This window comes from Phalacrocorax carbo, chromosome 1 (genome assembly GCF_963921805.1).
Source record: "Phalacrocorax carbo chromosome 1, bPhaCar2.1, whole genome shotgun sequence".
In the NCBI taxonomy this organism is placed as follows: Eukaryota; Metazoa; Chordata; class Aves; order Suliformes; family Phalacrocoracidae; genus Phalacrocorax; species Phalacrocorax carbo.
Genome location: NC_087513.1, coordinates 130,436,402 through 130,448,532, shown reverse-complemented (window position 1 = coordinate 130,448,532; position 12,131 = coordinate 130,436,402). Strand labels below are relative to the sequence as shown.

At 52.7% G+C, this 12,131-nt stretch overlaps 1 protein-coding gene across 1 annotated transcript in view; it reads left to right on the top strand.

Moving 5' to 3' along the window:
* Positions 1-3,958: 3,958 nt before the first annotated feature.
* PTCHD1 (patched domain containing 1) overlaps positions 3,959-12,131 on the top strand; it is a 40,759-nt gene continuing 32,586 nt past the window's right edge. Inside the window, exon 1 of the mRNA XM_064474062.1 lies at positions 3,959-4,940. Within this exon, the coding sequence (XP_064330132.1) occupies positions 4,512-4,940 (429 nt within the window). The 5' untranslated portion in view covers positions 3,959-4,511. The remainder of the gene's footprint in view (positions 4,941-12,131) is intronic.

Sequence of the window (12,131 nt, the reverse complement as noted above, 5' to 3'; positions counted from 1 at the left end):
CCTTGTCTGTGCCCTCACCAATTTAATCAGCATTGGCCCAGGTCCCAGACCAAAGGCCAAGAAATACAGAGCAGAGCTTGGTTGGGCGATGCAATGAGAGCTACCGCTCTCCCCAGCCATCCTGGGATGGCTACATGTCGTTTTGATCCCTTGGCACAAAGCACAATGTCTTTCCACATCACCAGCCAGTCTTCCAGCAGGTATAAATGAGTGTAACACAGAGAACTTCAGTGGAAAAGGTTTTGCATCCATTAAGAATCTAGCTGTAATTATTAAACTCTCCTTGATTTTTTTTTTTAGTTCCCTTTAAAAAAAAACAAAGTCTTTGTTACCCATTTCCTCACTGTGGGTAACCTCATTCTCCTCAAGCTCCAGCTGGAACCTGCATCACACATTGCTCAGTGCTCTGTTGCAAAAATCATTCCCCATTCGCAGCACTAAATCGCCTGCACACACTCCTAAAATATCTTCTCTGGTTCCTCATGCCTAACTAAACAACGCAAAATCCTGATTCTCTGCATACCTCCCACAGCCATCCCAGCTGCTCCTGCCACCTTCCCTTTCCCCTAGGCCCTCTTCACTCATCTGAAGTTACTCATCAGGATTCCCCCCTCCAACACGTCCCTCAGCTTTTTCTTTCATTGCATCCCTTTTGGGGAGGTAGGAGGAAGAGGTTATTTTAAATAAAACCTTGTCCACTTCTTCCTCTCACATTAGTTTTAAAAATTGCCGTCGTAACAAGGTTTGAGCTGATGCATAGAGAGATACTCAATTCTGGACATTCAAACCGTCCTGCTTGTGCTTGCAAAGAGCTAAAGGCCTGTGGCCTGGGCTGTGGGGTGCTTGACCCATCCAGGCCTTGCAGACCCTGGAGACGACAGCATGGCCTCATGCTAAGCCACTAGACCTCTTTGGCCTTGAGAGCTCCTGAGTGGGTCGAGGCAGTCTCTTTGCACAGGTCTGTTTCACAGCGGACACACCTGCTCTTGAGAGCAGACTTGAACCCTGTGCAGATGCCATCTTTGTGAGTCACATCTTCTCCATCTCCCTTTTACACTCTGTCCCCACAAGTAGCTGCCCTGAGGCATTTGCTTTGAAAGGACATAATCATATTGTCCTCCCCCTCATTATCCCTATTCTCAGCATCTGCACCTCATTGTATGGCCATCTCTTCCCATCGTTCTCATCTTAATTTAGTTTGGAAACTCTCTAGAGCAATGAGACATCATTATCTATTTTGTAAAACGCCATTCAGAGCTGTAGCAGAGTAGCACGTACACGTGATAGAAATCCTACCCTTCCATTTCCTCCAAAAGACAGGCAGAGCTAGGTAATGCTCAGCAGGTTAATGTGCACTGCCCGGCACGCGTTACCAGCAAGAGCTCCAGTTACTGGAGCTTTCCCCTACAACAGAGGCGAGAGCTCAACCATGCTTTGCTCCTCACAGAGCACTGTGGGAGGCCTCCAGCTGCTCCGCTCCCGACAACCATATTAGCACAGAACATGTTTTGATGGCAATTTTTGGAGTGTCAGAGCAGGGACGGTCAGTAACAAGGTGACTCCACTATCTTCAGAGTCAGGAGTACGCAGGAGGTTTCCCCTCTGGTTTGCTAACATCCATAGGACGCTGGCGGTGTTGTAAAATTCTCGCTCGGTGCCGTTACAGCACGCACAGCTGAGCTGTGTTTCCAGCAGCACATGTCGAGCTGCCTCACATCCCACCCGTAGATGTCCCGCCCCTATGGGCAACCTCACAGACAAAGGCAGAGCAATTCCCTGGGCCAAGGAGAGGCAGAATTTTGTGGGGTGACAACCCACGGCTACCTCTGGAAAGATATCATTTCTGCCGCAGTTAACAGTGCAGTCTGATGCTGGTTACAGCAGGCAATAAAAAAGACGCTGGTCCGGGAAGACGGAGCACCATCCAGCAGAACTGCTGACACATCATTTTTCCTCCCTGCCCCTGCAAAATGGACATATTCTTCCTGGGGTCACCTATAGCTTACCCAGTGGTAATGTGCTGAGAACTGGGCTGGATGTCAGGTCCTCAAATTATTTTTCCTGAGGTACGCTGGAGAACTGCGAATCAGCCACTGGATGGTTACTGAAATAATTAATAATCCCCTTCATTTTTAATAACAATAAAATATATTTAATTGAGACTAAGAAAAAATATATATCAGCACAGATGATACTGTCAGCAGCAATGACAAAAGCTCTTTAGTTGCTGCTAATGACGTAAAGCACCAGGCGCATCCTGATGTCTCCCCTAACATGCAATAACGCGACTAAGCTATGATCTGTGTACGGCTGGACACGGGCAGCGCGGGGAGAGCGCTGGGCTGGGAGACAAGGGACGTGGGCTCTGAGGCCTGGCCTGATACCAGACTTCACCCAAACTTGGGCCCAATCCTCTCCCATGTCTGCGCTTCTGCTTCCATCTCCATCTTGGAGGTTTTCTTCAAATCATATTGCAATTCATTTTTTTTTCTTAAACCGATGGAGGACTGACACGAGCAGTGGGGACCCACCTCTGAGGGAGCGGAACCGAGCAGGGGCGCGATCGTATTACAAGCCCCAGCATCGCTGGAGTGGGCGCTCGAGGTGCCGCCGCGCTGGCCCTGCAGGCAGAGAAGTGCCTGGAGCGCTTCTGGGACTTGGGCGCAAACCCCAGAAGAACCCGGGGACGCCGGGACCCCGCTGCTGCTCAGTCGAGCCACCCGCTCGCTCGCCGCGAGAGGCGGTGAAACGTGGGAAGAGTTTATCATTCAAGCTGTGCGTCCTAGCTGCGAGTGAGGAGACGGGAACGATGTCAAGGAGGTTTTGTGCGTGAAGCGCCCGTGACAAAACATTAGCTTAGGTCAGACACTACTGAAATGTAAAAGGAAGGATGACTGCCAGCCTTTCAATAACCGAAACAAGGATCTGCTGCCGTTTCATGCAGCAACAGGTGTAACGCTGTCAAACAGAAACTTCCCTTTCACCGATTTGTAAAACCACTGGCCTGGGCAGTAACTGGACTCCCAGCACCCACACCTCTGGTTTGAGAAGGATCGGCGAGGGTACTGCTGACAAGCGGTGGGAAGCGGCGTGCCCGAATACGCCAACAGGCAGAGCTGGCACGGCCAGCACCAGCATTTCTGCTCGTTTCTGTTATTTCATTGCATTTTGTGTTTAAAAACGAGGCCGCCCCCTGCCATCGCGCCCCGCGGGGACGGCGTGTACCTACGCACAGGTGGGCAGCCCTCTCAGCCACAACGCCGCCGGGGTTACCGGCTTGAGATTAGGGGGGCGGCAGCGGGCTCCCGCGGCGCGGCGGGGCAGGGCACGGTCCCGCCAGCAGCGGCGGGGCCGGCGGGCGGCCGGGGCGCCTCCGGGGACGACGCCGGGCGGCCGGGGAGCGCCAGGCGGGCACGGGCAGCCCCGCCGCCGGCGCCGGGCTTCCCTAATGGGCATGTGCGAGGTAGCGCCGCCCGCACATGCCCACTGGGGCGGCGCGGGGCCGGCGGGCTGTGCCGTGCCGTGCCGTGCCGCGCCGCGCTGCTCTGCGCGGGGGGTGCCGCCGCCGCGGCGGGCTGCGGGGCGGGGGCGCGACGGCGGGCACCCCGGGCCGCCCCCGGGGCAAGCGCCCAGACGGTTCAGGCGGCGGGTCCCCGGGACAAAGCCCCCCACGAAACACACCCAACTCCCCCTCCACGGCGGGGCGGAGGCGTGCCCGCTCCGCGCCCCCCACTCGCCCGTCCGTCCGTCCGTCCGTCGGGGGCGCGGGCAGCACGCGCTACCCGTCCGTCCCGGGGGCGGCGGCTCGGGCGGGGCGGGGATGTGGCGGCGCGGCGGTGCCGGCGGCAGCGGGCGGAGCCGGCCGGCAGCCGGGCGGGGCGGGGCGGGGCGGGGCGGGGCGGGGCGCGCCGCGGCGGCGTCCCGAGCGCGGCCCGCGGGGCGGCCCCGGCGGGAGGCGGCGCGCTGCGCCCCGCCGCCCCGTGCTAGGCGCTGCCCGGCCCGGCCCCGCGCCCCTGGGCGGAGGGCGGCGGCGGCGGGGGCGCCGCGGAGGGCTTTCCGCGCCCGCCCCGCCTGCCGCGGCCGGGGGATTAGTCAGCAGTCTGCGGGCAGCCCCGCGCCCGCGCAAACTCTGCGGTGGGGGCGGGGAGCGGCGCCTGCCCCTTCCCCTTTCCCGCGGCGAGGGGCGGTGGGGCGGCGGCGGCGGCGGCGGCGGGGCTCCCCCCCGCCTCCCCCCCCCCCCCCGCCCCCAGCGGTCCGCGCCGCCGCTCCGCGGCGAGGGGCGGCGGGTTGGCAAGTGAGGCAACGAGGCGCCGGGAAACTCCTCTCGGGCACGGCGGCGTTGCAGGAGGACGGGCGCCCGAGCCGCCCCGCGCACGCACACGCACACGGGCGGGCGGGCGCGCACACATACACACACACACTCACCGCACGCACACGCACACGCGCGGCGGCGGCCCCCGGCCCCCCGCAGCCGCGGCCGGCGGGGAGGCGGCGCCCGGCGGGGCTGCCCCATGGTCTTGCGGGGGCCGTGGGGGAGCTGCGGGGGCCCCGGCGCGGCGCTCGCCCTCCTGCGCGCCCTCCGCACTAGGATGTTGCGGCAGGTCTTGCACAGGGGGCTGGGGACGTCCTTCTCCCGGCTCGGCCACTTCGTCGCCAGCCACCCGGTGTTCTTCGCCTCGGCGCCCGTGCTCATCTCCATCCTGCTGGGCGCCAGCTTCAGCCGCTACCAGGTGGAGGAGAGCGTGGAGCACCTCCTGGCCCCCACGCACAGCCTGGCCAAGATCGAGAGGAACCTGGTGGACAGCCTCTTCCCGGTGAACCGCTCCAAGCACCGGCTCTACTCCGACCTGCAGACGCCGGGGAGGTACGGCAGGGTGATCATCACCTCCTTCCGCAAGGCCAACATGCTGGACCAGCACCACACCGATCTCATCCTCAAGGTAACCGCGGCGGGTCCCCGGCCCCGGGCACCGCCACCCCGCCTGGCCCGGCGCCCCGCATCCCGCCCCGCTCCCCGCCAGCCCCGAGCCCGGCCTCTGCCCCCCCCCCCCCCCGCCCCACCCGGCCGCCACCGGCGCTGCCACCGCAGCCACCCGGTCACCTCCCTGCAACAGTTGGGATGCCAGCCCGCCGCGGGGAGCCGACACCGCGCTCCCTGCCCGCGCCGCCGGGCTCCGCCGTCCCCCCCAACCCCCTTGTAAATTTTAAAAATCTTTTTTCCCTCTTTCGGTTGTATTTGCTTGGGCCGAGCGAGAAGGGCAGGCTGCTTGCTTAAATAATTTTTCGGTGCCTCTGTACTCGCCTTGCAGTCGTGCCCGCGAGTTAAGGCGACACGGGCTATGGTAAACTCAAACTTCAAAAACAGTTAGGCACCGAGCTGCCGAGAATGCTTTTGGGGGCCGCTGCTGTGCCTGGACTGCACTTCTGCCTGGAGAGGGGTAGCACAAAACCTCCTTCTCACTGCTCGTGAAGGCAAACGACGTAACTCAGCTGATTATTTTTAGCGGGTAGTATTTTCTTCCCCTCCGCTCCCAACCCACCATCACAGAAAATGCTGGTTTCGTAGACGAAGAAAAAGCCGGCTGAGCTGTAGATTGCAGGCATGGTGCAGCCTGCGCTGCCGGTTCAAGTTAGAGCGGGCAGCATCTTTCCCTGTCACTGGAGTGGCACGGAGCGCGCGAGTCGCAATCGAACAGGACATCTCGCCGTACCGTATGTCATAACATGTCGGAAGTCTGCTTTTGTTGAAGCTGGTACTCTAGTTTACACCCCCGAGGTTTCGAAAAATCTTGGAAGGAAAAACAGGGAGGACAGATGCAGAAACTGTGTGTTAAGAGGGCCAAGTTCACCCAAGAAAAAGGAAAGGAACATTTACAAATAACCAGAGGTGTGGCTAGCGCAATCCTGCACGTTCTCACTGTTGCCTTGTGGAAATCCCACAGACTCAGCATGGCTTTTTTTACCCACCCACACACACACCCCCCACCCCACCCCCCCCCGAATGTCAAACTGTCAGCCCATATGAAAGCCAATGTTAATTCTCTTTAATCGCTTCAGGGAGTGTCCCTTCGAAAATGAGAAAATAGATGCAAATACCTATTGTAAGAGACTTTGGGGAGACCTCGCTCATTGCTAAACAAGGAAATAATTGTTACAGTGGATTTATTTATATTTTATTTCCTCTGTAGACACGTACAGAACTACGGTACAGAGCCACTCGGTTTTTTATGTTTTCCTTTTTTCCTGTTGACATATTAATCAGCAAACAGATTGAATGAGCATTGACTCACAAAGTACAGTAACAGGAATGTTACTGGCGAACGAGAAAACTCCAGAGAGATGATTTTTATTCCTTCATTTTCTTGTACCATGAATTGCATTCGCATCCAGTGTGTGCACATTTACTCAGTCATAGGATAATAATGATAATGGATTTTTTCTCAGTACTGTTTTCTCTAGAGATCTGTAGTTTTATCAATAACATACTGACACACAAATAAATGGTACTCAGAATCTTTCCGCAAGCAAACTTCTGCATAAGATTTATCACATCAGCGAGAGAGCTATAACTTAGAAAGTTCTGTCAGTATTTAACACTGCCTCATTTTTAATAGACAGAATTTGCTAACAAAATGATTTTTTTTCATTTAGTGAGATAATGAACACCATTGCTATTTGACTGTTTAATCTTACTGTAAATCTGACATTGTCAGGCGTATTTGATGCATTATTTCCAACTCTTTACTTATCTAATTAATTCCAGTATGTCTTGTGCAGAACAGCTTATGTCCTTTGAACTGATTATTTTTCTGTTTGTGGGCAGAGCCAGGCTCAGGCAGCTGCCTGTCCAACCCTGCGGACGGCCCCGTGGGTCAAAGCACAGCAAAACAGGAGGGAGGGCTCCTAGCTCCCAGTATTGTTATCTGTGGTGATGCAGGACTACATCGTTTTGTGTCCACAGGGCTCACCAAGGGAATGAGAAAGGGAAAGGTGGCCATCAAGGTTTTCATATATACTTATATATATATTTATATGCAGTTGCATGAAGGGAAGGGAGCAAAGGCAGCCCCAGCCCCAGTCCAGAGCCAACTAACTCAAAGTGCTGTGCTTGTAAATAAGTGTCCTGGGTGAAACCATGGAGTAATCCCACCTACGTTCCTGAAAACGCTGCCGCGTAGGCACAGTAGACACGGCAGCGTTTGCTTATCTTTCCTTGCCTGGAGAAGGATGACCTCCCAGAGGGAGAGGTTTTGCTTTAGCAGAGGCGTCAGGTTGGGCACTGGCTCCTCCTGCATGGTTGTTGCTGCATCTCCACCCACTAGCAGGACGATGGGAGACCCAGGAGGATGGCTGCCCCAGGCAGGTGCTGGTTGCTCTTGCAGCGCCTCTTTCTGGTTTCCTTACCTGCCGTATCCCACCTCATCAGCCAAGGAGGGAAAGGAATGAGCCTTGAACAGCTACAGCTACCCTAGTCACATGGCAAAGGAAGGAGAAGATTTCCTCTGGTTTCAGCAGAGGAAGAAGTCAGCTTCCATTACTGTTCCCATAGTAAAGGGATGCAAAGTTTTGGGTCTGAGCAGTTGAAATTGAAACATAACTGGTACTGTCAAAATTTAATAACTCTAACATCCTAATCAATTAATTAGCTAATGAAGTAACTTCTTTGGTGGCATCTCAAAAATACTCTGAAACAGCTAAGTGCAATTCCTCACGGCCGCATTATCAGCCTGAGAAACTCGCTGTTACCACGCCTGCATGATACCCTGTTGGCTGGCTGGGAAGAGATTTAGGGAAGGGTTCAGCCTCACGATTGTCTCGGGCCCGGATCTCAAGCAGCGCTCCCAGAGCAGGAGCTGCCGTAGGGCTCCCCGCTGACAGCATGCATCTGCCAGCGCGACGCTGGCTGCTCACATGACAGTGGCAGGTCTTGCTGAATGTGGAAGCTGCTCCACACAAGGTCTCTCCTGCTCATTAGCAGGGAGGCATGTGGCTGCCTTATATAATAGTTTCGACTTGGAGATGATGCTGAGAACCCTTTTTTATGTATTATTATTTCTGTATAAATCTCCATCCATAGTTCTCTTAACTCCCCATAAATACTTAAACCATTCTAGGCCTGCCATCCCAATGTTGTGCTTCCAGCTAACATAGTGTTTTGAAGAAGAAAGGGAGAAACCTAAACGTATCCTGAATCTCTGGCCTTGAGTAGATGATCCAACAAAAAGCCTCAGTGGAGTCTCAGATATGCAAGAGATGTATCCTGAGACTGAGATACTGTGGGAGGGCAATAATGAAATTTTACTCGCTGCTGTACCTGCTCTATAGCTGGGCACGGGCATCCTGTGCTGTTGGTGTGCGGGACCTTTATTCCTCAAGATCTCACCCTTGAGAGAGAGAGAGAGGTAGGAAATAAAAACACCTGACTGAAGAAAGTGTGCTTTTTACCCCTGTATTTCCAAGAAGTGCTTGGAGAAACAAACATAATTGGGATATTTGGTGTGGACCATCGTGCAGAAGTTCAGATGATCATGTAAAGTCTGTAGAAATCATCTAAGCATAGAATCCCACCTAAAAATAGTGTTAGAGCAGCCCCCTGCCATTTCATGGCGGTATTTCCACTTGCAGCTAGCAATTAGGTAGGTTGAAGGCGTACGGACTCACTGGAAATACAGACCTAGCCAGATTTTTGAACCCCAGAAAATATATTCTGATTTACCCAGAGTTTGAGACACCCATCCTTTTGAGCTTGTTCATTCCCCTATACTTAGAGTGAGTTAACTGTGTTATACTACAAAAGACTTCTTTTTTTAAAATGAAAGGTTTCCTTTTTTGCAGAAGAATATCCTCTCTTCCACTTACGTTATTGTGTTTATAACAATAACACAGTACTAATATTTTTTGGCAAAAACTCCACTTAAGATGACAAGACGCAAAGATGAAAAGGGATTGAAATGTAACATGCCTTTCTGAAGGAGATTGTATTTGCAGTTTGCCTCTATGAAGATCTGTAGATGAGGGGGTTTTTTAAAGAAACCTCTCCTAACTACTTGTTTTCAGATAGTGCTTATATATCACCCCTCTCATATAAAGTAGCCATAAATAGATCTAGATAACTGATTATTAAATATCTATTGAACATGCAAGCAAATAGTAAAATTAGGTATTTCTGTCTGAGGACACATTTATTTAAGAGCTGCATAACTTCTGATTACTGCAGAACAAAATAGTTTAACTTCAAAATTTTGTAGACCTCATATTTCTTGGGGTTTTATCTCCTGTCTCTGCTCCTTAATTATTAATGTTCCTGTTAACGCGGGTGCCTGCATGCTCTGGCTATGGTCTTCCTGGATTTCCCCACTTATTTTCTACATGTGAGGAAACTCTTGAAGGAAATAATCATATATATGTCCCCATGTCTGTGTTGTTTCCAATTGCTTTGCTGTACAGATATGGCATGCTTAAGCCATTATTTTCAGAGTCAGTGGGAGTGGGTTCTGGTTGTTCAGCAGAGCCAAAAGCTGCGTCTGTCATGATCCAGGCTAATGCAAGGTACCGTTTATTTCAAAACTTAAATTACTTCTGCATGCCTGGACACAGGCAGTCAACTGTGGGTCTAGCAGTGGATAAAGTAGGTCTCCACCTTCTCTAGGTAGCTCCGGCACTAAAAACACTTCTACGGAAACAGTCAACAGAACAAATAGTAGATTCTGCTCAAAAAAAAAAAAACCAAAAAGAAGGATGAAGTCATGTCTTTAGAGCAAGGCTGTAAGATGAGGGGAAGAGTCCTAATACAAGAAAAACAAGGGTGTGAAAGCAGCAGAAGTGCAAGCCTGTTGTCATAGCAGCACAATGCTGCAGGGCTAAAATGTATCTTATGCGAAAACAGATGAGAATTAAGATACGCAGGTAAGATCTGGGCACAGCCAGGAAAGAGGAAGATAAACAGCATGCTGCAAGGACGGCGTGGAAGCGTGTGCAGAAACCCCTCTGAGCTCCCAGTGTCCGCAGCAGCAGCTCCTCGGTGTGGTTCCTGCAGGCGAGAGGGTTTGAGCACTCCCGCAGGCACTGGCCAGCAGCTGGAGCAGAAGTCCTGAAGTCGCCCGTGCCTGGGAGGACGACCACATCTCGTGGTACCTGCCACCCCCCTGCCCTGCTTTAGCAGCACCAGCCGGGATGGGGCCCCTCCGCTCTCCCTCCCGCCTCACGCCATAGTGCGATGCTCCCCTGCGGCTCTGCGCCCCGAGCTGCTGCCAGCCAGGCAGCCTGTGCTAGGAATGCCCCGTGCCCCATGTGCATCACCCTTCCTGCCTTGGAAGGTCAGACCTCACCTCCTGTCTAACAGAGCTCATGGGGAACAGATTTTCTCAGTACATGGCTGGACGTGTGTGACAGGGAGTGTCACCCCTCCAGGTGACCCTCTGGGAAAGCACAGCAAGCAGGCAGGGCAGGCGTCAGAGGCCGGGGACTTCCATGTGTCACAGCCACCAAGGCCAGGCCATCGGCACCCCCAGGCAGCACTGCAAGGCTTGAGGAGAGCTGCCGGGGCTCCCCAGCGACCATGTTTGGGCTTCCCAAAAGCTGTGACTGGGCCCTGCCTTTAAGTTGGGTTTTACAGCAGGAGAACCCCCTCTCTCCTGTTGGAAGGGAGAGTGAGAAGCCGAGTCGTTAATTAACACAATATGAACTTGCAACTATTGAGGTTTCCCTGCAGCCAGGAAGGGGCCATTGGTCACACTTCTGCTGGAGGAGCCCATGACAAGAGCCTGCACTGTGTGTCCAGCCGCCAGAGAAGCAGTGTAAGGATGGAGGGGGCGTTATGGAGAGCTCTGGGACACATGGAGAAGGCCAGTGGTGGTAGAGCTGATGCAAGGTTAGCTGCAGGAGCAAAGTTTTCATCTTGTTTTCCCCACCGTGAAAAATCATTCTCAGCCACACACCAAGCTGCGCAGAGGGGTTGCTGCTGCCCAGGCGTTCCGTCCTCCGGCAGCAGTCAGCCTGAAAATGGGAGTGGGCTTCTCTCAGTGGGACAAATTCAGGCAGAATTATCTGGGCGATTGTCAGAATTAAGATGGTTTTGATTAGAAAAGCTTCTCCACTTCAGATCAGAAAAGAAAAATCATATCTAGCAATTTTCTGTAGCTACCAAGAAGACAGATGGAAATGTAAATGCACACACATCTGCCACTTTGAGCACTAATAGTTGTCCCTCAGTTGATGACTTGTAGTTTGAACAATTTTTAGATTCTATTTACATGAAAATTGTTTGGAGAAAATATAATTCACCCTGTTTTGGACGGCTAAAAAAATTACTTGCAAAAATACATAGCTTGCATAATTAGTATCTTCACATCTTTTCAGGAAACCTGATTGTAGGACTGCTAGAAAAAGAGCCCAGCTACCCATAGTGATCCTCACTGCACGCTCTCCAGCTGCAATTTCTAATGTTTATTCTGAGCCGTTAGGATCTGTTGGCTTCCTCCATCGGCTGTGCGCACGCTCTCCATCCCTTGGCCAGACTCGCTTGGGCAGGAGGCTGCTGCCCACCAGCCCCCTTTGAACCTCTGCCCTGGACCTATGGTCTCAGACTGAGAGCAGGGCACAGCCTTATTTGGGGGCTCCCTTGCCTTCCCTCTGTGCACCTTCTTCTGATAAAAATACACTCTTAGTGGTTTAATTCTGCCCATGTTTGCAGAGCCCACTGTGTTTTTGTTCAGGAATTAAGCTGGGAGCTGTGCAAGTCTTTTCCCTCTCATAACCCTTTTACATTTTGGCTGAGGCCATCTCTTGCAGAGAATAGAAAAAGCACTCTGCAAAAATATGAGATTACTGAGATCATAGAAAAAGTGGAGAAATTTATAGCTATCCATTAAAGGCTGCTTCTCTTCTTCGTTTTCCTTGGCACAAGTAACCTGTAAAAATTACCAGAAGAGTAAACCAGCTTCACATGAAAATGAAGCCTATGTTTAAAATCATTGTCTTCATCCTGCTTTCTAGTTTTTCAGTCTTGAACCCAAAACAGTGATGAGTTTTTAAGCAGTAATACATAATGTGTTCATTCTTCACTTTATTTCTGAGCCTTCTTAGGCTTTCCTCCACAACCATGAGATCAGACATTCCTTTTTTTTTTTTTT